Source organism: Gallinula chloropus (genome assembly GCF_964237585.1).
Source record: "Gallinula chloropus genome assembly, chromosome: 2".
Lineage (NCBI taxonomy): Eukaryota > Metazoa > Chordata > Aves > Gruiformes > Rallidae > Gallinula > Gallinula chloropus.
The window spans coordinates 108,161,837-108,185,980 of record NC_140086.1 but is presented as its reverse complement, the minus strand read 5'-3'; the positions used below and the strand labels follow the sequence as shown (position 1 = coordinate 108,185,980).

The window sequence follows — 24,144 nt, the reverse complement described above, 5'->3', positions numbered from 1 at the left end:
AATAGTTCTAGTAATAGCAGTCACACATGTTGCTCATTCCCTGTTGACTTCTCCCCTCTGTTTTGGTGCTCACTGTTTCCATAAAAGAAAAATAAACTTCACTCTTTGACCATTTAATGTCATTACATTGTATAGGCCTAGTACATTAACTGCATCCAATTACAGCCATAAATTATAAGGAAATGCTTTGATTGACAGTCAGTAGTCCTTGGCAGAAGAATAGGTTTGATATCTGTATTTGTAACCTCTTCAGCTGATACTGCAAGACCTCTTCAACCAGAAGATTTTGTGGTTGCTGGAATAACACAATGAGTTAAAGCAGAGAAAAGCTAGGATGTTGAACAAAACTGTATTTGTGTAGCTGTATAAAAGTTTTTTTTTTATTATTTTGCATTTTATTGTTGCTAACTCCTGGCAAACAGATTGTGTGTACTTGTTGAAGGGCCAGCCCTGCCCTCTGGTGTAAACAATGTTTTATTTTGAAGGTAGTTCTGTTTAGAAGTGGGATAAAATAAGAGGACTAAGGGGGGAAAAATTCACATGTCTACACCACAGTGTCATGATTTTTACCATAGTTTGTGGTATTCAAGATATCTTTACGGTAGAGTGGAAATACAACACAGACACCCTGGGTTCTGTGGACAGTAGTTGGAGGCCCATACATATAGCCTCTGAAATGGCATCTGAATCCTACCTCAGCAGACCCAGCAAATTAAAAAAGGAATTCTGTCCAAAGGGCATGACACATAGCAGGGCCAGGAATCTGTCTAGAATTAAGATCAAACACAACATCAACCCGCACAGGATAAACCCATCATTTTACTCTTAAAAATGTGCAGGAGTAAGTGGAATAAAATAGCATTCACTCTGTACAATCTGGACAGCTTGTGAACAAAAGCTGATGAGAAACTAGTTTGTTTCTTTTTGGACTAAAACAGTAATACGTGTTTATGTTGTACTTGTGTTTGATTAAATTGCTCTTTCCATTTTAGGTTATGGTCAGACTGGTCCAATGGTTCAGAGAGGTGGATACGACTCCATTGCAGCTGCTGTTTCTGGTCTCATGCATATCACTGGACATGAGGTATGGTGCTCAACTTACAAATTTAATAGAATCTTTGTGCCATGTACAAGAGGTTTTATCTCTAGGAATCTGAGAAAATTATAGTGTTTATGTCCTTCAGGTCCTCACTCTAGACTCTCAAAGCCAATGCTTGAGAAACAGAAAATGGAATAAAAATGGAATCCTACATCTCCAGTGAATAAATTGTCAGTTTATGCTGCCCTGTTAATGGTTACATGCAGTCATTTCAAGAGCTGTAATAGAAACATTGTTGACACCTGGGTGATGGAACCATACATATGTGTGGGAATTCTCATCTGTTCTTTAATATTGACATTACCTCTTTAAAAGAGGAAATTGTAAAGCCATCCAGATAATTCTGACAAACTGCCTTTTCAATCAGCCTGCTTGAAAATAAGTAGAGAGATGCCATTAGTGATTCTGGGAAAGCTTTATGTGCCCCTATTCCCCACTGATACCTAAGATCTTTGGTAGCTGCAGTAGTGCAGGAAGCATTACAGAGGTAGTTTAGTATCTGTATCCCAGCGGTACATAGGCTGTGTGCCTTCATCTCAGTAAAATGATAGCCAAATAGGCGTTTACTTAAGTTGTCTTGAATCACCTACAGATGCAGAGAATGTTGTTTCCAAATGTGGCTTCTCAAGTGAGGTAGAGTTACTAGTCTGTTCTATGCATCATAAACACTAGGTAGTTTCTGTGGTAGTAGTATTCCTGGTACTCTGGAAGCAGCAGTACAGATCTTTAGAGTATAACGCTTGCATGCCCCGATAAACAAAGAGTTCATCAGTTTCTGTAGTTAGGGTCAGATATTTGTGTTTGAGTAGGTTGTTGAAAGCTAACTGTGCATGATCTGGATGTAACTCTAATGTAAGATTAATATTCTGCTTAATAGACTTGTTTTCTGCCAAGAGCAATCACAAAAATCACAACTCTGTGCTTGTGGCAATTATTGTTACCAGAATCCTCCTTTCTATCAAAAAAGCCCAAACAACAAAAAAACCCCACAAAATGCCCAGCATTGTTTGACTGAGGAAACAGAAACAACTCGTGTCTAGTGTCCTAACACTGTCTAACCATTTCTATCATGTTAACGATACGTACTTGTGGGATGTTCCACCTCAGAACATGAGAAGTCATGTAGTGGAGTGCAGTTCTCACAGGTACTTCTCTTCAAATGTATGATTTGCATATGCAGTAAGCAATGACTGATTACAGTAACTAAGTAATTTTTACTTTCTGACCTTGGTGTCCATAGAGTAAAGGTTAGTACTTGCCAGAAACTTCATGCACACCTCAAAATGTACCAAACAAAATTAAATGGAAGTCTAAACTGTTGGAATGGGGCACATGTTGTTAGCACCACATGAATGGAGGACACTATGTTGAAAAACTGAAGAAGAAAACCCCCCCCAAAACCCTGAGACTTTTGTATAGCTTTTCAATGATATGTGAATGACAGAAGATAAATGTTACACTGAATAATTGCATGTTAGTTGTATTGTGAGACTAATAGTCCTCGGCGGTCATTATGAAGATGGATTTTATTAAAAGACTGTGTTAAGATCTACAGTGGAAGTCCAGATGTTTGCATCACCTCACCAGGACTTGAGGCAATGTAATCATAGGAATCATTTAATCATTGTTAGTAACTGTTCTGTCTATTCACTGGGGGCTTTCAACAATGCATTCAAACTTAGTCATTCTCTTGCATGACTAAAATAAACACGCTAAAACTCGCTTCTTATTTTTTCTTTATTTGAAGTCGGTCATATTTTGCATATATCAGTTTCTCAAAAGCATTTTCTGATGTATAGAGAGACAGTTTTGTTTCCAAGACTTAAGTGGTCAGTGGCTCCAAAGAAGCAAATGTGCCTTCTGTTGCTATAGTGAAAATTTACTCAAGTGGCTTTAAAATCCTACTGTATGCTTGTTTGAAAGTTCCTTTAAAATAGCAATGTATTATTTATAGTAAAATCTCCCATGTTCTGCATTTATGTTCGTGTGACTGGGTTGTATTTAAAATTACACAAACCCAGCTCTGAAAAAAAGTACAAGAACTTGTTTCAGTCAGCATGTGGAAAAGTAGCCAAAGTAAATAAGAATGCTACTCACGCATGTTGTTTCTCTTTATTAAACCTTGAATTACTTGTTGACCAGAACACAGATTTCATGTATTAGAAGTATCAACAGTTGAATCATCCCCTAGTAAACTAGAGTATGATATTTTCCTTAAAATAAAAAATGATGGCCTTTGGTGAGGGAGGAGCTGTAACAGGTGATGTTGGTTTTGTATTGCACTGCTGTAACGATTGATAATAAGCAGCGTAACAGCTGTGTAACAGTGCTCCATGGAAAGTTACCTTCAGTAAAGAAGGCAGTGAATGTGCTTACAGGAAGGTCTTAGAGGTTATCAGATGGTAGTAGATGAATTACAAGGAATTCAAGCAACAGCAACATAACATCTGCGTACATCACTGGGGTAATTAATTTAGAGGTATGTTAATACATATTTACAGTTCCTCACAAAACATTTAATAACAGGATACTAAAAATATGCCCTGTATCTGACACTTTGAAAATCAATAGCACTAATGGCAATATATGTTTTCCATTTGAGCTTAGAGAAATTTCATATTGTGAGTTTTAGTTTGTTCCAACCATCTGGCTACCAATTTAATATCTGAGAAAGCAGTTTACTGTTGCAGATCACATAACTTCATTTTCTAAAATACTTTATATTTCATGTAACATTGTATTTTTTTGAGCCAATAGAGAGGTAACAGTGGAAGACATGGAAGTTTCTGACTAAAATGTGTGTGTTTTATACAAGTTATCTTTTTATTAAGGAGATAAAGATAGTGTAACACAAATGTGGAATGCACTAAAGATACACAATAATATCACATTCAGCACATAGTATAAAGCTCTCGAAAGGGAGACAAGATCCTGTGCTTTATACCTCTGATTTTTCAGATCTGAGAGAAGAAGATTTTTGCGTAAAGAAGTTCTGAGTGGATTGCTTGTGTTTTTTTTCCTAGGAAATAGTTAATGACTTAAGTTAATGACTTAATACTGATTACTTTGAAATACTTTACAGTTCTGAACTTTGAAATCAAACTATAACTTCTGCAGGATTACAAAGTTACAGGTGCAACTAACTGCATTTGTGCAGTTTTTGCAGATGGTACAAAGCCAACCCCCTTCAGTGTACAGTAGAATCATAGAATGGCATGGGTTGGAAGGGACCCCAAGGATCATAGAGCTCCAACCCCCCTGCCATAGGCAGGGCCACTGACCTCCAGGCCTGGATTTACACAAGGTTGCCCAGTATACAGTAGAATGCTACCTTTAAATTATGTTTGGGTGTGCAGAAACCTGCATGGGATTCAAACTCTTATGTACTTGATTGCCTCTGTATTAGAAATGTATGACACCTGTCAAATTACCTGTCAAATTTGGAATTCTAGTGTGTTTATGAAAATTTACAAGCAATAGTGGGGAATCTGTTTTGTGTGAGTCTGGACTGTAAGCTCAATTTGAATGAAAATAGATGCTTCGGGCCATATTGAATTTTTCTTTACATAAATTAAAATAGGCTAAAAGGACAGAGCTTACACTGATGACACTTTTATTGTCCTAGATGACATAATTTATAGATATTTCCTGGTTAAACACCACATTTAAGTTTTGTATTTGATGAACAGAAAGCTTTTACTTAATATATTCAGATACATCGGAGCCAGATGATTATCCCTTTGATGGAAATGTCTACGACTCATTAAGGCAATAACTTGGAATTAATTAAATATAAATGAATTTGGATATAAGTCTTTTTCCAACTCCAAGAGGATTTTTACACACAGTTTTTGGTATTTGGGGTATCTTTATGGTGTGGTGCATTCTTTCTTGCTGAAGAAACATTTCTGTTTTACTGAACATGAGACAGTAAGACATGATTGGGATCTACAGTACCAGAGGGGCCATTATTTAGCTTCAACCAAGCAAACGGCAACAAAAGGTTACACATGGTGTACAGCTCAGAGCTGTTGAAACATATAGCAATTCCTGGTTCATATTAGCTTCAGCAGCTACTTCCCATCTGTAAAGACTACTGGACTTAGAGTACTTTTACTAAGCGTGTCATTTCAAAACAATTTCAATTTTTAATGGATCATTTTCGTATTACTGATGTAAATTTAGGAAGAGAAATTATGTACAAAGGGCAAAGAAGACTTGGGAAAGGAAACCTCCAGAACATGTTGTGGCTATGTCTGGGCCAGAATGTGTTGACAAATTGTAAGGAATTTTGCAAACAGCAAAAACTGGGAATAAAAGTGTAAACCAAGGGTAAGATTGAGCAATAGCAAAGCACAGTTATGGGAGAAAAGGTCTTCTCTACTGGGCTGAATCTTCATCTTTTCAAATGAGCAAAGGGCATGTCTTGGTGCTGTCCGTAGTTAGAGTTCAACCAGCCCTTGAGCCTGGATGGCATCTTAAAACACTTTCTCACTGAGTAAGTCTATATTTTGTTCTTCTACCAGAAGAGTAATATCAAGGGTTGCTGGTGGTGTTGGTTAATTTTAAAGTAATTTTCTTGACTAAAAACTACTGGATAGATCCTTATGTTGCTTAAGGAGCACCTAGAATGTTAGCTACACAAAGTACAGAACAGGTGGGACATCAGAAGCTGATTAAAGGCTAAAATAATGACAGCCAACTCATGGATCTTGGTAGAAAGACCAAGGAAGAGCAGAAATTGTGTGGACTGCTAAAGAATTATAGGTTGTAGAGTGCTGGCATGAAGGAAAACTGACATGTTAAATGTAACATAGCAGTGTAGCGACAGTAGTTTGACTTCTCAAATGTCAGAGTGGTTTGTAAGGGGAAATTGTGAAAGTATATTTAGAAGTAAAGGTGAACTTTTTACCAAGGCAAAGGAAGTGTTTGCTTTAAAACATCAGGTAGTTTAGTACTTGATGTGGAATGTGCCGAACTCAAGGCTTGAGAAGGCAAATTCATATGTAACAATCTGTTAAAATAGTCTGGATTTTTATATCTTCAAAGCGTAGTTTTCTTCATCAAGGGTGAAATTAATACTTTGAAAACAGTGGGAAGTGTTTTCAAACTAAGGATGTTGCTGCACATCTGTTTACAAAAAACTTTTTTTGATTTTTGCTTATGCCAACGTCTTGGCTGTAATAAAAAAACATTTTAACAAACTGAGAACTTGCAGCAGATAATATCAGGGAAATGTTCTGGGTATTTTTATTTTTTTATGTGTTATTCAGCAATAGGTCTGAAAAGTAAAAATCTTCTTATGTGCTAATTAGTTTTCTCAATAAAGAACTTTCCTTCCTGTTTTCCCTCAGGGCTGAGTATAAGGAAAGTGGTAAACAGATAGAATCCTTGAGTTTTCCCTTCCATTGGGAAGCTGAAGTAATTTAGTGTAGGCTGTGGAGAAGGAAGAAAGATTCTTCAAAAAAGTACCCCCTATGCATCCCTTAAGGATGTACAGTTTACACATCAACATTACTTGCATCTCTAGTTCGTCATAGACTATTCCTTACTGAAGTTTCAATGACAGTAACTGAGATTTCTTTAAAATTGTCATATTTGGTACAGATTTTACAATTGTGTTAGTCATATTGGTGATATGAATAAAATCACAGCCTTTTCCATGTTCCACAGCAAAGATTGTGCTATAGTCTTTTGTCCCAAAATTGATCTATGAATGCAGTTGCTAATGGAGTTTGATATTTTTCTTTAAATAATTTTAATGACTTTGATATCAGACTTACTCAAATCCTGTTGGAGTGAAAAAAAACAAAGTAGTGAACATAAGTTTTAAATTTTTTATGTGAAGCTGCAAGATTTTTTAAAAAAATAATTATCAGTAAACATAACTTTCTTGCAATCCTAGAGTATGATTGCACTTAGCAGTTTAGACATGACTAAAGTAGTACTGTAAATTTGATTTTATTGAATTTATGCTAAATTAATTTAAAGGCATTTGTGTGAACTTTGACAAACATTTATTATTTATCATTCATGCTGACTTTAAGTTGGCTTATGATAGGCTTCCTTAGGCACTGAAAGACTGAAGCAATCCCGTTAGCTTTGTGCTGTTACTTGTGGTGGTCAGTGATGGCTGTCAGAATCTGAGCATCCGACCTCAAACTTTTCAGAATAGGAAAAGGAAGAATGTCTCGGAAGAGGCAGTCTATGGTGAAAGCCTACCTGAACTGAAACTGGAAGTTCCTTTTACCAGTAGACCTATTTTGTGCCAAAGGTTAGGGAAGTTCTGAAATAAATGATGTAAAATGAAGATTCTTCCCTTGGTGCCAGAAAAAGGGATGACGTACTGAAAAAGGATATTTGAACCAAAAACTTTTCAGTGATTATTGGTCAGGAGGTCAAGAATTTGCATGTATTTACATGTGTAATGTGTACATGTGTAAATAAAACAAAGTTGGGTTTGTTTCCTGCTAGAAGCCTGTAGTCTATATACTGGAAAATACAAAACTGAGATTTTGCTGGGCGTAGAGCCTGTGAGAAGAGGAAAGCAGCAGGGTCCTGCATTTCAAACAGATATACAGCAGAGTCAGTGTACTGTGGAAATGCTTTAAACCTTTGACTTCTAGGTATGAGTTTTGTTTTCACTGGATTCTCTTGTCTCTAACAGTATCTCTCTCCATTTTGCATTGTTGAGTTGAAGCACTATGTCATAAGAGCAAAAAGTAGCATAATAAATCATTCACAACTTGCAGTCTGCAGCATCATGAAGTTATGAAATCGTGTAGATATTGTGTGAATATCTAGTTTTCAGTGGTAGTTTTTATACTTCAGCTCACTCAAAGATACTCTGACTTTTTGCAGTTTGTAATGCAGAAATGTAAATACTTTCTCAGATGAATTTTATGTAGAACATAGTATAACAAAAAGTAATGTTTTGTCTCTCCGGTTTTCTTTATTTTTGTTGTTTTGTTTGCTTTTTTCTGTCTTGTTTTGGTGTGTGTTTGTTCTTTTTCTGTAGGATGGTGAGCCAGTTAGACCAGGAGTAGCCATGACAGATCTTGCTACGGGGTTGTATGCATATGGAGCAATTATGGCTGGTTTACTTCAGAGGTATAAGACAGGGAAAGGACTACACATTGACTGTAATCTCCTGTCATCTCAGGTAAGAGGGCTTTTTTTTTTAATGCTTTTAGTTGAGTAGAATATTCTGGAAGAATACTGATTTGCTATAAAATAATGCAAATTAGTACAACTAAAGACAAGTTTTCCTTATTCTGCCACTCTGGTGGTGACTTTTTTTTTTTTTTTTGACATGGCTGTAGTTACTATTGCATTACATTTGCCTTTCACATTTTACAAAGGACTTCAGTGTTCTTTGAAGAAATGGGTTAGTTAAGGTTTATAATATCCCTGAGAGTGTAGGTAACTGTTGTAGTAGAGAGTTTGAGATAGGCAGGCACAAACGGTGAAACCACTGTTGGAAGGGAGGCCTTGGACTGGGTAATATTACTACCAGAGTGATTGAATGCCTTGTGAAAAAGCACCCATGTAATCATGTATCACCCATGTGTCAAGTTATCTAATCCAGGAGGTCTGTCTTTTGGCTCTGGGAATTAAAGAATTGAGTAAGCTTGAAGATGCAGCATTTTCTCTAGGCATATTAAAGAGTAATCTCATCAAAACTGTAAGGAAAAAGGTGCCTTGATTACAAAAGGTATACCATATACCACAAATGATGAGAACGTCAAACTGTCTTCAAACATTTAAGCACCATTGGTACAATGAGTTATACTTCACAAAATGAAACCAATGTTGGTATGAGCTGCACATGATCAGATGGTACTTAGTCTTCCTGAAGTAGGTACCTGCTGATAGCAGCCAGGTATATGGAATCATAGAATATTTTGGGTTGGAAGATATGTAGTAATTTTTGTGCCTGTTTTAAAATGAGCATCAAAAATGTATGTAATATTAATCAGAGCTGATACACCATTTCGTGGTTTTTGTCTTCATCATATGTATTTTCTTTCACATTATACCTGTCGTTACCATTGAGAAATAATAGAGTGCCCATTGTGAAAAAAGTTGGCTTGATGTGAGCAGCAGGTTGGACAAGATGACCTCCAAAGGTTCCTTCCCACCTATATTGTTATATGATATTATGACTGAGACTAGTGATTGAGTTTGTTCTTGTTTTAATACCTACTGCTTCTGTTTAAATGCCTACTGAAATCAGATCTGTAAAGGAGGGGAAGCCCTTGCTTCAACAACATTTTTTTCATTTGTTTCAGACTTTTTAAATGGACCCTTAATAATTGTTTGACATTTGATCAGATGCTGAAATCAAGAAGAGTTAAAAGTTAGATGTTGCTGTTACTCTTTATTATTTCACCTTACTTTATCATCTCATTTGTCGTTAGAATCTTCTTCCTTGGTTAGGATAACTTCGGCTATCCACAAAAATGTTCTCATATTGCAAAACTTCCATCTGAAGATCTGCATATCATCCTTTAGGACACTCACTGGCATACACAAGAAAGGGACTGAAGGCTCGGAGAGATGTTATTGAACAAAGCATGATATGTGGTGCTTGACTTCTGTGTGCTTAGCTGAATATGTACTAAATGGTGAAGGGACAGTTTAGTAATTTTTTTTTAAACTTACTCATTCCATAATTGTTATCAAATTACAATTGTCTAAAAGTTATTAAGAAGTAATTCCATACATGCATGCTCTTACTGCAAATAATTGTTTTTATTTACTTCACTATTCAGTAAATTAAATTGAAATAATTTGGTGGTTTGGAATAGAGAATGGGTAAAAGTCGTTAGTCAGAAAGCAGCTATTTTGTTTTAGATAACCCCATTACTTCAATCCAAATTAACTTAAAGGTGTTGAGCCAAGATTGTAATGAGAACATTTATTGAATTTGAAAAAACATTTATGGATGAGGTGCTGGGATACTAAAAATAAATCCATGTGATCAATCCCATTAAAAAAAAAAAATAAAGGAAAAAATGTAATTGACAGCTGAATTTTTCTGCAAATATCCAGTTTTCCTTGTTTGTTTTCTTCTTTTTTGCGAAACTGGTGATTACTTGTAAGTCTTTAAGGGTACATGCACTAAGGAAGAGTAGCACAAATCTAAAAATTAATGTAAAAAAAAATTGCTCTTGCAGTGTTTCTGGTGGTAATTTTTTTTCTAAAGGAAAGTTAGACAATTACTGTGATACGATCAGGTTCTTGAAAGATCCATGCTTTCAAAGGGATTACGGTTTTACATACCAAGCTGAGATATCTAAAGCTAGTTCTTCCTTGTGTGATGGATGTTTAAAAAGAATGGCCTTTTGAAGTCTCTCACGGATGCTGCCAAAACAACAAGGAACCTGAAGTTGTAGAATTTCAGTTTGTTAGGTTCTTGTTGCAGTTGATTAATGATGGGATCTGGAGGTCAAAAAAATGATAACTTTTCCTTCAGTGTAAGTTTCACTGGACTGTTGTAGTTTCTAATGAGGAAGAAGGAATCTTTGTTTCTGTGTGCAAAAGAAAATCGCTACTGCACCGTTTTCCTATTAATACTGTTACAACAGTAGAGACCAGTGTGAAGCTTCAGGCTTTTGTCAGTATTTTATACCTTGAGCTGACATGACTGTTATGCTTGTACCTTTTGTCCATCCCTTCATCTGAAAAAAGAATTGTGAAGCTGACCTATCTCTTTGCTGGGCAGTGTAGATGACTGTATGTCAGAAAGGGAAACACCTACTCCACCCCCAAAAACATCCCACAGGGGGTTAAAGCACTTGAATAATCAGAAATCCCTGAAGACCACTTAGTTTATTTTATAGCAAAAAAAACCTCTACCATGTACATGTCCATTTATTTTTTGTGAGGGAAAGGAGATAGATGCTTTTGATATTACTTTCTTGCTTAGATATACCAATGACAAAGAGCATTGAACTGAATTCAGCTGCCAAAGTAAAGGACCTGAAGGTTTTTTAAGAAATACCCCACTGACTGGCAAGTTCGGTGTTTAACTGGTCTGTGCAGAATCAAACAGTAAGTGCAATCCTGTTCTTTAAAGAAATGTTATTTTTAGCATATCATAAAAAGACATCTCTCTTTCAGATACTGTATGTCAAACGTTTTTGCCCCATAGCAGTTTATTACTACCAAGGAGGGTTTCTTTTCCCACAACAAAATAGAATTCTAGGAGTTCACTGACAAGGGAGATACGGTGACTGCTAGGATGTGGTTTTGCAGTGAGCAATAACTTTCTATATCTCTCATCTATAAACTTTTAACCCATGTCATACAATGCCTTTGAAATTTTTGACTTTTACATGATTTACAGTTGTCAGCTCCAGACCTTTCAGCGTCAGCGTCTAAATAGTGTCCTTTAGATGATGCTAGTAAATAAGAAGGAAGTGGGTTTTGGATTTGGTTCCAATTATGCAATTGTGCCTTTTCTTCTGTTGTGGCTTAAAAAAAAAATCTCTTGGAAGTTTTAATATCCTTCCTGTATTTAATTACAACCAGGCTCCAACAAATACTGTAATAAGTTGGTTTCTCTTGGATTGAGACTTCTGCAAGAAGTATTTTACATTTAACATTTCTGCAATTTTGGAGTGTGTTTTTTCCCCCCAGATTCCACAGACAGGATAATGTGGTTAATATTGTTTGTATTATATGATTGTTCATCAGACACTTCTCTGCTTCTGATTATTGTGTTTTAGTTTGTATTTCCCATACCAAACTCTTAATCTTCTCAAAATTTTGAAGTTACCCTAGAGAAACCTAGGAAATTTGTATAAATTATTTACTGTGTTCCATCCTTGTGCTTTAGATTGGCCGTTAGTTTATGAAGATAATGGCGAGCTTTAGAAACCATTAGTGGATTTTTTTGGGGCAGGGGGCGGAGGGTGAGGGGTGGGTTGTTTGGGGTTTTTTGGGTTTTTTTCCTGAATCACTTTTTCCCAAGATTATTTTGTTTAAGGCTTATCTAGTTAGGTGCTTTTGGTGCTATCTATTCAGGGCTTTCATGACACATCTTTTACAGATTATTTAGTAGTAACAATTGCATACTGCCTGTAGGATGTATTTGGCATGACAAAGTCCCTGGGCAGTAAGTTGTGTGAGAAACATCAGTCTTGCAACTCAAATACTGTTCAGGTATCTTGACTGTATCTTGTTGTTTCTATGCTTGGTGATGGAGAGTTGTGAGTTGACAACTCACAGGTAAAGAAAAGCTGCTCTTTTTAGAGGTCATTGCTGCTGTCAATTTCAGTTGTCTAGTTGTCTAGTTTTGGGTATGGTTCGAATAAGCAGTTCTTTTTTTACAGGCTTATAAAGCATCATATTTGCAAAACATTGTATTCTTAATCGCAGCCATGATAAAAAACTGGTGTATGCATTCTATGGAGATGTCTTTTTCACTGCATAGCTCTGATATGGAAAGATAATAAAATCTGAATAAATGTGAACATATATACCAAACATTAAACGCTTTTCCTGGCTGCTATCCTTGATAATTTCCATTGAGGACATCAGTATAACTAAGAACAGAACTTATCCCTCGGGGTTTTAAGTAGCCAGGATTTTATTGAATAGACCAAAAGACCAGTAACACGACAATAACTCAATTTAATATTGGCCTCTGTGGAATGTGTGTTGTGATTTTGAATGATTAGTTATTCAAAAAGTCATTGGTAGATCCTACTCCAACTGCATCTTGGGTTTATTTAGTTGCTTTCTTTACTCTGTAAACAGAGTACATACCCAGATTGCAAGGGAATTTCTTCTTTAGCAGCTGACTGTACATTCTGTGCCTTTTTGTCTTCGCTAGTATTGTTCTTGTGCTAATGAAACTAAGCCTGAATGTCTTGCAGCTTCGTTTTCCTGTGTCAAACTACCTCTGTTATCAGTTAGAGAAAGACTAGGAAGGAGATAGAAAAAATATGCCACTTCAATACATAGAAAAAAGTAAAATGTCTGTCTGGAGTGGGTATGGGAGAGAGTTTGAAGACAAAGCGAGACATTTCTTTTAATGAGTTTATTATTTAGATGACCTTTCAATAAGGGCGTAATTCTGGAAATGGAATCAAGATGTCTCTTGTAGTTTATTACCAGCAGATCTTAATTTGGGTGCACACTAAGCATTAGGAGAAGACCATGGTAGTTCAAAATAAATGGGAATGGTTTAAGCAGCTAGTAGCAGAATGAGCACCCTTAGTGTACCCCAAAAGCTCACCCCTCCCTTTAAACTCATGGAAAGTTTCAGAAGTAATTTGTAAATTGGTCAAATTTGCATAGGCTCTTTCAACAACCTATGCACTATTTATGTAAATAGTAAGGTCAAGAACTGTTACTTGATGGAGAAGTTTCGGTTTTATTTAATGGAAAATTTTAAGTTAGCAAAACAGTTGATTTCTATGTGCTGATGAACCTATGGAAATCTAATAAACCTTAACAGGTATGTCATTTTGGGATATTCTGATTGAATCTTAGCTAAGGTTTTAGCATTGCTTGGTTTGATTGTCTCAGGTAACTCTTTGGAATTCCTCTGTAGGTTATGATTTATAACAAAGGTAAAGGATGATGCTGAAAACAGATTTGGACTTTCTTGGTCTGATGGAGTTCTGTTGCCAGGATTTGGTGTTTCTCCATGTTTGTATTATTCAATAGTGTATTGTTTCTGACTCATTAATTAAATGGCACACTCTTTTGAGTGGTGATGTGATTAGGCCAGAGGTCATAATTCATTAATTACGTATCATATTAGAGTAAAAGGTATTAAAAAAAGTGTCAAGACTCTGTTTTAGGACTTCAAAACCAGGTATGCATTGAACAGTATTAAAAGTTAGAGCTTTCTAAAAAGATTTGCCTTCCTCCAAATGAATATTTCTAATATTAGATTTCTCTGACAAATTATAGGGAAGTTATTTTGTAACTTAATTCAAGCTTTCTCTGTAATATTAACTTTTTGGGTTTTTTGGTGGTACTATTTAAATATTTTGTAGATTACTTAAGGGAAAACATTTCTTCAGAGAATCACATACAAATCTGTTGTTAGTATTCAAAATGTGTTAGCAGGCAGAAAGGCCATATTTTGACATTTGACTCATTGGGAATATTAACCCATTTATTTCTCAAATCAAATGGAACCTTGTACTATGGTTCTCTGACTTGTATGCTGTTTAACAGCTCAGGAGATGAACCATGTCTGCATTGCGGACCACATTAAAGTGCCCAGTCTTGGGGCCAGTCTTGTTTCATATCTTTCAGTGATCCAGATGAGAGGAGTGAGTTGTCAGTTAGTTTGCAGGTGACACACAATCTGCTTGTGTCCTGGCCTGAATCATGAATAACATGGCCAGCAGGAATAGGGAAGTGTACCTGTAACCCTACTTGGCACTGGTGAGACTACATCTCAGTGTTTTGGGCCCCTCACTACAAGAAGGACGTTGAGGTTCTGCAGTGGGTCCAGAGAAGGACAACAAAGCTGGTAAAGGGTTTGGAGGGAAAGTCTTTGAGGAATGGCTGAAGGAAATGGGGTTGTTTAGCCTGGAGAAGAGGAGGCTGAGAGGAGACCTTATTACTCTCTACAACTACCTTGAAGGAGGTTGCAGTGAGGTGGATGTCTCTTCTCCCAAGTAACGAGCAATAGGTCAAGAAGAAATGGCTTCAAATTGCACCAGGGGAGGTTTAGGTTGGATAGTAGGAAAAATTTATTCACTGAAAGCATGGTCAGGCATTGGAAAAGGCTCAAAGAAGTGGTGGAGTCACCATCCCTGGAGGTGTTCAAAAATGTGTAGATGTGGCACTCCAGGACATGGTTTAGTGGTAGATATTGGTGGTATTAGACAGATGGTTGAGCTTGATGATCTTAGTGGTCTTTTCCAACCTTAAAGATTCTGTTATTCTACGAAAAAAGCATTTCAGACAACTGAATGGTGGGTGTTTGTTACCACTGTAGAGGCACAGAAACAGTCCTATTTCAAATGTCTAATTCTTTTGCATGGGTTTGCTTTTTGTGTTGTTGCTGTACTGCATTAGAACATAAATAGTCAATGGGCAGTTTCCAGAGATCTTTCAGTGTTACGACTAATGCCATTTTTGTTCTGAGATAATACTGTTAGGACTAGAGGACATGTGGTTGTGATAATAGTGGTATACTATTTGCACATTTCTCACCCCAAAATGGACATGGCTTGTTTCCATATGTGCCTCCCTCTGAATGAAATGAAAAATCTTGAAAAAAAAAATAAAATCTGCTTGCACTGCTGTAGCATCAGTTGTTGAAAGTACAAATTTTTTTTGTGGAGGTAAAATTTTCTACAGTGAAGAAAACGACATTGTCAGGAGCAGACAAGCACACTAAAGATTCTTTGTTTAATGTGAGTATTAATGCTGATGAATGCAGAGACCAAAAGATGAGTGTCTAAACATTTAGGTGTAGCCATGTTTTCATTGTAAATGGCCCTGTTTCTGATTGCAAGATCTCAAGTGAAAAGTGCCTTAACGCAGCTTCTTTTGGATGTTGGCACCTTTACATGGAAACACATCTTTATTGCTGATGAAATAAACCAATAGAATCCTTCACAAAGTGTATGTAGTATCCAAATTGGAGCCACTGGATACCACCCTATTACAAATAATAAGAAAATGACTATAGTTATTCTGATGCCTGTCCTCACAGGTAATTAATTTTTATATGAGCAAAATCTGGTTTGTCTGGATTTTATTTGTATGTTTTGCTCTTTTTATTTAGCTACTGTTTTTAGACTCAAATTGTTCTGTGTTTTGCAAGCATGCTTCCAGTTTTTTTCATGAATAGAAGCCAGTCTTAAGAGCTTGTTCTGCGCTGTTTTCAGAACAATTGATGAAAAGCAAGCAGGGAACTTTACATAAAATTGAAAAAACAGATAAGTTGTAATTCATCTTCAATGCATATCTTCGTGGTGAGAAAGGCTATAATTAAGGAATAATATTAAGAAGTGTTATAATACTTTAAAATAACTATATAAAAGAAGAAGCTTTTCAGAAGTTGAATTTTGCCTGGACTTAGCAAAGCTGTATGAGTGTAAAACATTCAGTGTTTCAATGAATAGATATTTCTGCAGAGAAGGAGACTCAAGGAAATTATTACAAAAGTGTCATTTACAGATAAGGTTGTCTGATATGTCTGTTATCAGAGTCTGGTTTTATTTTTTGTAACTTTGCCAAAGTTGTAACTGTTTTGGCTGAATTTTCCAAGTAATGGAATTGCCAAAAAGTGATTTGTTTTCAAAGTGATGGTTAAAATGTTTCATCAGTTTCCAGGAACAAATTATGGGAGAGTACGTTGATGGGGTTTTAATTTTTTTTTTTTCTAATTTTTCCTCCTGAGAAACTCACTGCCTTTATTCTTTGGAGTGGAAACTTGAAATTTTGCAGGTGAATCACCCTTGTTTCAGGGAAGCGTCTTTTGAGAGGAACTCAGGATGGCGGAAGGTACAATGTGTATGACGCATGACATCTGCAAAGGCTGTTAGGGAGTCTCTGAGAGATTTGGTGGATTGGGAGATGTGTTCCCTAATAAGTTAAAAATAAAAGTTTAGTAAATACCTACTAATTAGATGAGCCACAAGTTTATTAAAATGTATTATAGGACCATAAGGGTTGGACCTGATGATCTCTTGAGGTCCCTTCCAACCCCTATGATTCTGTGATTCCATGATTAATGTTTGTCTAAAAGTGCAACAAGATCTTGCTCAGTGTGCACAGACTAATCTTGGAGTTCTTGTTTGGGTTTTTTAGCTGGATATTCTCATTAATAGATTTTAAATTTTTTTAAGTGACAGTTTCCTTAGAGCTGTTCTTGTGTTGTTGTGAAGGTAAACCAGGAATTTTTCAGTGGCTGTAGTACTTTACACCTTCAGAGGAAGCTTATTTTCATTATGAAAATGTAATTTCTTCTTCATTTTAAAATGCTGTTTTCTTCAACGAGAGCTCATTTAAAATACTTCCCCCCCAACCCGCCCTTTTCTTCCCCTTTTCATACCTGTGCTCTCCAATAGATTCTATCAGGATTTTTATTTCTGTTCCTTCATCAGAGTATGTGTAGGTTTCTTGTTTTGTTTTTTTTGTTTGTTTTTAAAAGTGGAGCCTTGGGAGAGATAGGAGTCCATTTGACATTTAGTTTCTCCTGAAACTGTGTGCTGAGAAAAATATATTTTTGAAATTCCAAGTTCGACATCTGTTAGTAGCATCAAGTCTTTGTTATGATTAATATTTAATTTTAATCAAGAGATCATCTCCATGCTGTCTTCCCATAGAAGTGTTTATTAGTGTTTATTCTGGTCTTTTATAAGCTCTAAATTGCTCATTAAAAAGTAATTTTTTGATCAGTTCTTTTTGTTGTTGCATTTCCCTGAACTCAGGAGGTCTCTGCTATGCATATGCCTTCTGTTTTTGAAACTGTCTCACATTTTCTATACTTATGTAGTATAAACTTTTTTTTTTTTAGAGAGCCAAAGTTGTTCTCAGCCATCATTTTCCCACTTAGGAAGTGTCTACACGGTTGCACACTTTAAAGTCTGCTTTGCTCCCCTTAACTTTCTTCCTATCTTGAACATGGATTCTTAGATGGCTTTCAAATATGTTATCTTTTTTTTTTCTCATTGCATGTATTTTTTTACTGTTTCTAGTTCGTTAAGCACCTCCTGCCACATCATTTCTGTAACACTGTGATTTGCTGTGTGCTGTCATCTGATTAAGGGCCAAGTGGCCAACTTGGTCAAGTGACTAACTTTGTAATCAGCAAGTTCCACAAGCTGCATGTTATTGTTGGCACGGGGTTGGATACCTGCTTAAGCGCCCGATTAGAAGGCTCTAATACAGGTCCTAGTATGAGACTTGTTCTGAAATAGTAGCTATTTGTCGTTAAAGATTTGTTTTTATCTTTACAAATTTATATTTGTGTCTGGGATTATACCATTTGCTGATACTTCAATGCCGTGAGTTTTCTTCTGTGAAGGATGAGTTCATGATCGCTTACTGGACTCTCACACTAAAATAAATCATCATCACTGGAAAGAAAACATTTTTTACTCAGAGCACAGTGTTTGTTACATGACCACAGACATTTTCTAAAGGGGGTGTGGAGGGTTTAACAGTAAGCCTTGGCCTAGTGATAGTAGTCTTGCTTTTTTTAGTTAGCTTTTGCAGACAGATTTGAAGTTCTTCATGGAATTCGCACTGTCCGAAAACAGCTACAATACTACTTATTCTTGAAGGGGAGGGGAAAACACTGTGTGGAGAGGGACTATGGTTGTGAATTCAGGAGAAGGGTCAGACTGGCTGCCTTGCACAGGTGTAGGGACACCACTGATGAATTCATAACATCTTACTCCTTTCTGGGTAGTGGTTTTCCTGTGCTCCTGCAGGTGGGGACGTTTGCCTGGCCCATTGATGTATGGCTCTGTCGTGGTTTTACCCCGGCTGAGAGCCTAGATCCATGCAGCTGCCTGTTCCTTAAAGAAAAAGAGCAGGGAAAGAGGGAAGGGGGTGGGTGGGGGTGGGTGTGAGAGGCAAGGGAAGGGAAAAGGAAGGGGCAAGTAACCCCAAAACCAAGAAACTAAGAGGCCCGTGGGTTGGGATAAGGATAGTTTACTAAGATAACAGACAGATAAAATATAACAATGCTAACAGGACTTTAGAGCAAAAATATATGAAGCTGTTGATATACAATGCAGTTTCTAACCGAACCCACAGCTCAGGCCGTGCCACCCAGAGCCATCCTGGAACCCAACCGTCCCCCAAGAACCACACGTCCCGGAGCCGCCCCTGTTCTTCCTCCCGTCAGCCCCCCGATATCCTGGGCAGGACGTAATTGGCATGGAATACTCTCTTTGGCCAGTTTGGGTCACCTGTCCTGGATTCGCCCCTCCTTTCTCATGAAGAGCTGAGAAAGTCCTTTACTGTCTGACAGCAACTAAAAATATCAGGGTGTTATCAGCACTACTCCCATTTTAACTCATTCCATCCGCTGCTACAAATGAAGTTAACTCCATCCTGACCAAAACCAGGACCGGCTCTTGAGCTGATTTTTAGCTCCTGCAGATGTCTTAACTCCAGGCTAGATGGGAGGCCCTTACTTGCCCAGGCACCAGGTGATGTTTGTTGACAGCTCTTGGACAGGCTGTGGCTTCTTTCTGGGCCCCAGTGGAATGGGCTACCTTGAATTGTGGCAGCTTTCTTGCCTCTGTGCAAGGTTTCTGCTGCTTAGGTGATTCTAGAAGGAATTTGAAACAGTTTCCTGCATTAAAACTGTTAGAAAGAAATGCACAACCTGAACCAGTTGGGTCAACGCTTTGCCTGTAGTGCAAAACGTGTGCACTGTCTGTTGCAGCAGTGAGGTGACTGAGGACTAGTAAGAACTAACGTCTACTCTCATTAAGCCTTGTGGCCAAATGTAACTAGACTTCAACTGGAAGAGTAGGGTTTTCTTAGTAGAGGTCTTTGGTTTTGAAGTTGTTGGTTTTATAATGAAAAAAACACTCAAGAAGCAAGACTCACCCTCTGCATATGTCCATGGAAAACAGCTTCAATACAAATACAGAAGTGAGAAGGGTGATAGGGGGTATCTGCAAAAGCAGTTGAATATTGATTTGTTAGTGTCAATCTATTTATTGCAACATGGAAAGGGGAAAACATGTAAAACAGTAAGCTCAATCACAAGGTAAATTGCAGCATAGAATCAGTGATTTTAGGACAGCTTTGTTAGTGTGCACCCAGTGAGGATTGTGGTCTTATGTTCAACTTTTTCTCATGTAAAGGTCTTTTTTCTGTGTTGTCAGAAGCGTGGAAAAGTTGTAAATGGAAGATCATTGGCCTTTGCACAATAGAAGGCCCTGAAATTTTTCAGGATGATTTTTTTTTCTATGAAATTACAAATGAATATATGGATACTAGTTCATTAGTGTAGAGTAAAATAAGTTGTCTGGGCTGCTGTAAAATGCCCGTGTCTCTAAGCTCTTAAGAGACAGTCAACATACTTACTTTAAGAAAAAGTAAACAAAGAATGATAAAAAAAATTAACTTGGCTAAGAGTCAAAGCCTTGTTAGGATACATGCAGGAAAGCAGACACAAAATTGGAGGGAGAAGAAAGTAAAGTATATAATTAAAATGGTATTTTCCATTCTTTCCAGTTACCTGTCGTCTTTTGTTATTCATATTCACTTGTTGAACTTGCATGTAAATGATTGATTGATTCAGTGAATTCATTGTAATAAATTGTTTGATGTGCTATCTTGAAAAAAATCTTTTGAAATTCTGTCTCTTCTCTTTGTCTGCTTCCCTTGTGGCTTTTAATATCTTGTTTCCCATCTGTCTGATTCCATCATAAGATGAACGTAACTTTTCAGACCTTAATGGAGGTCTCTTTTTGTTCTGGTTTAAGTAAGTGTGCAACACAAATATGTGATTTAGCCGTCAACAGTAATATCAGAAAGGAATGTTGGAGTGTGTGTTCCCTTTATTGATGTGAAATAAAGAAATGCTTATCTGTAGATATTTGATAATACGTATTTACAGTGCATAGATCTGTTTCTGCAAGCAAATGAATACAAAGATGTCTGTATCGTTGTATTTCATCTTTTTTAATGTTACAAGTCCAAAGGTTACTTTTGAGGATTAGTTCTTAATTAAAGGAGAAAATAAATGGGTCTATAAGGTTTCAGGAAAGCAATTTTAAATATAGATTTAAAAATAGTTTACTAAATATGTAATACAGATCTACCTGAACTTAATTTTGAGAGACTAATTGTACTATAGACATTCCTACTGCAAGAAGTGTCTCTATCAGTCAAGTCCTTGCTGAGTCTTGAATTACAAAGGAATTTGTAGAAATAGACTTACTTTGTTAAAAACTTTTTTTTTCTGGGGGATATAATGTCTGTAGAAACATTCAGTTGGGCTATCTTTTTATGCTTATAGCTCAGTAGTTTAACAACCATAAGGTATAGATAGATTCATTCTTTCTGTTCTTTATTAAGGACATAAAATATATATACTGAAAGGTTATTTTTTTATAGTGCCTTTTTAGTGAAAGTAAGTATTTGCAGAAACCAGACAGAATGAACTGAACCAGGAAGGGAGGAAAGGGAAAAGTAAGTTATTCCTTGGACTGTCTATAGCAGTTTTACTGTACAGCAGAAACAGAATCATCTTCTAAGTCTGCTGAATCCATCAGAAAGATATTATGAAAGGGGCAAAAGGCCGCAGAGTTTACTCAACTAAGTGTGTTTATACATAAAACACAAGTTACTGAAATACTTACTTTGATGTGGTCAATATAAATTTATTTGTATGGTAAAGATAATACTACTACTGCTAATTCTTTTTGGCTAGCTGTTTTGACTATGAACAAGGTACTAAACTCAAAAGGAAGTCAAAGGGAACCAAAAGAATTTTTCCTTCATGATTTATTAAAAAACCAACAGTTAAACTGGTTTCAGCAGGATACATTGGCATATACATTCAAAAAAGTGATCAGTACATTGACTGAAATGGAATTGTTCTTCAGACTAAGTATCATGTTGAACTGAGGCCTAGATATAGTTTAAGCAACTTTTAGTTCCAAAATTGCACAGACTTTACTAAGCTTCTGACTTCCCTGGCATTTGCTGTCTGTGGCTACTAAAATAAGCCTTTCAGCAGAAGCTTTAGTGGTGCAGTTCCAATTCCTAGGAAGTGTTATGTTTTAATTCATTGTTGGTTAATAACACAGGGATGTTTTTGTTACTGCTGAGCACTCCTTACACAGAGCCGAGGCCTTTCTGCTGCTCACACCACCCCATCAGTGGGATGGCAGGGGGTGCACAAGAAGTGGGGACAGCTGACTCTAGTTGACCAAAGGGATATTTCATACCTTATGGTATTCTGCTTAGCTTACAAGTAACTGGGGGAAGAAGAAGAAGAAGGATGGGGGGCAGCTGGAGTGATGCAGTTGTCTTCCCAAGGCACTGTTACTCATGATGGAGCCCTGCTTTCCTGGAGATGGCTGAACACCTGCTTGCCTATGGAAAGGGAAAGTGGGGAATGAATTCCATGTTTCCCTTTGCTTATGAATGCGGCTTTTTTTGTTTGTTTGTTTGCTTTGCCTATTTCAGCCCACGGGTTTTCTCACTTTACTCTTCTGACTCTCCTCCCCATCCCACCCTGTGAGTGAGAGAGTGGCTGGGTGGTGCTCAGTTGCTGTGTGGAGTTAAGCCATGAAAAATTCTTTTCCTATTGTAAGGTGAAAGAGTGATTTGGAGAACTCTAGATGTGTGTATTTTCCACAATTAAAATAATTATATTAATCTTATCAAGAAAGCTGAAACACTTTGCAACACTGTTAAAAATATGTTTTTTAAGGGTAGAAGTTTTCATGTGAAACTTCTTGTGAAGAATTTTGTTATGAAACTCACAGCTCTATTTCTACAGCATAGAATATAAACAAAGAAGTGGAATGAAATCTTGGCTACTTTGTATTCAAGTTTCTGTATTTTAGGATGTATTTCACTGGGTTTTAATTTGCTATGCCCTTCCCAGAGTTAAGTTTGGCATAGTGTTTTCTTCTGGAAGCATAGAAAGTTAAATGCAGGTATCACCAAGGGCATCCCTTATATCTTCAAAAGTTGAAGCCAGTGAAATTTGTGTGGAATACAGTAGCTGTGTAGCATTACATATAAACAATACAGAAGAATATTTCATGATTCATAGTTCATCCTTGTTGCATAGCCATTTGCTGTGGTAGTAAAAATAGCATCATGGAGTGTGACACCAAATTACAAACCAACAGGAATGGCGGGTCTAGAGTGTATGTCATTAATGAGTAACACATTTTTGTGATTTATTAAACTCCATACGTAATAGTGGTGTATTGCATTCTATGTTGCAAAGAAAAGGTGCAAATCAGAAGAAAAAGTCCTTTCTGCATACCCCCTAGATCTATGTCCTTAAATGCTGAGACTTTCCTGTGGATTGAATAACAGACTAGATAGACATTGCTCACCATTTTAGTTGCATGAAATGACACTAGGATATTATAAGCTGCCACTGGAATCCAACTGCAAAGTGTTTTCCAACACTACTTAGGAAAAAGGCATTGTATTTGTAGTCAGTGTGTGTGTGTGTGTGTGTGTGTGTGTGTGTGTGTGTGTGTGTGTGTGTGTGTGTGTGTGTATGTGGGCATAGCTTTTGGCAGCAGTTAAATTCTTTTTGTTGTGTGTTTTTGTAGGGTTTTTTATGGACTAAATCACTGTATCAGTGTTTTACAGTTAACTATATTCTTTGTTCTAAATGTGGGTGTAACATGTACCCACTGTCTTCAGTATATATGGAGAAAGGAAAAGAAAATGAAGTGGCAATCTTTTTCTAGAGATTCTGATATAATTCACATATTGTAATGTGAATGGTGGACTCTGAGTTAATTACTGCATGTTGTGATGTACTTTAGACTGACTAGTGGGCACAGACTAGTGTAAACACTTAAAACTTCATGAGAAATTTCTTCCATCTATGGGAGTAAGATGAAGAAAATAACATTTTTGAAAAAATACACACACATCCTATTTGGGCAAGCAGTTGCACTAACTGGCACAGCTAATTTGCAGCATTAAAAAAGACCCATTGTGTATGGTGAATTAGTGATAACCTTGCATGCTAACTTTAATGCTTTAGTGCCTTATTTGGCTTCTCGTATAGTCACATGCTGTATTCTCTCAAAGAAATAAGAATAAAGGGTCTGCTATTGGTTATAACAGAACCAGTGATTTTCATGAATTACTACATCATAAGTGTTCACTTCGTTTTTCCTAAGATACATGCCTGCTTACAAAGTCTGTATTTATCCCCTCAAGTTATGGTTACTGAAGTAGCACGTCATATTTTTCACAAAATTAATCTTCTTCCAGTTTTGTCTGTCTGACTAATAACTTGATAAATCTCTTCTTATCTTTTAATGGCAGATGATTTATCAAGGACTACCACTTCAATTAATATTACAGAGCATGTAGGGAGA

The 24,144-nt window shown here is 36.7% G+C and overlaps 1 protein-coding gene across 1 annotated transcript in view; it reads left to right on the top strand.

Moving 5' to 3' along the window:
• Nucleotides 1-24,144, top strand: part of SUGCT (succinyl-CoA:glutarate-CoA transferase) — a gene marked incomplete at both ends in the record, with an annotated part of 338,773 nt that overhangs the window by 41,829 nt on the left and 272,800 nt on the right. Inside the window, 2 exons of the mRNA XM_084279851.1 lie at nt 993-1,084; nt 8,118-8,261. Coding sequence (XP_084135977.1) covers nt 993-1,084; nt 8,118-8,261 — 236 coding nt within the window. The remainder of the gene's footprint in view (nt 1-992; nt 1,085-8,117; nt 8,262-24,144) is intronic.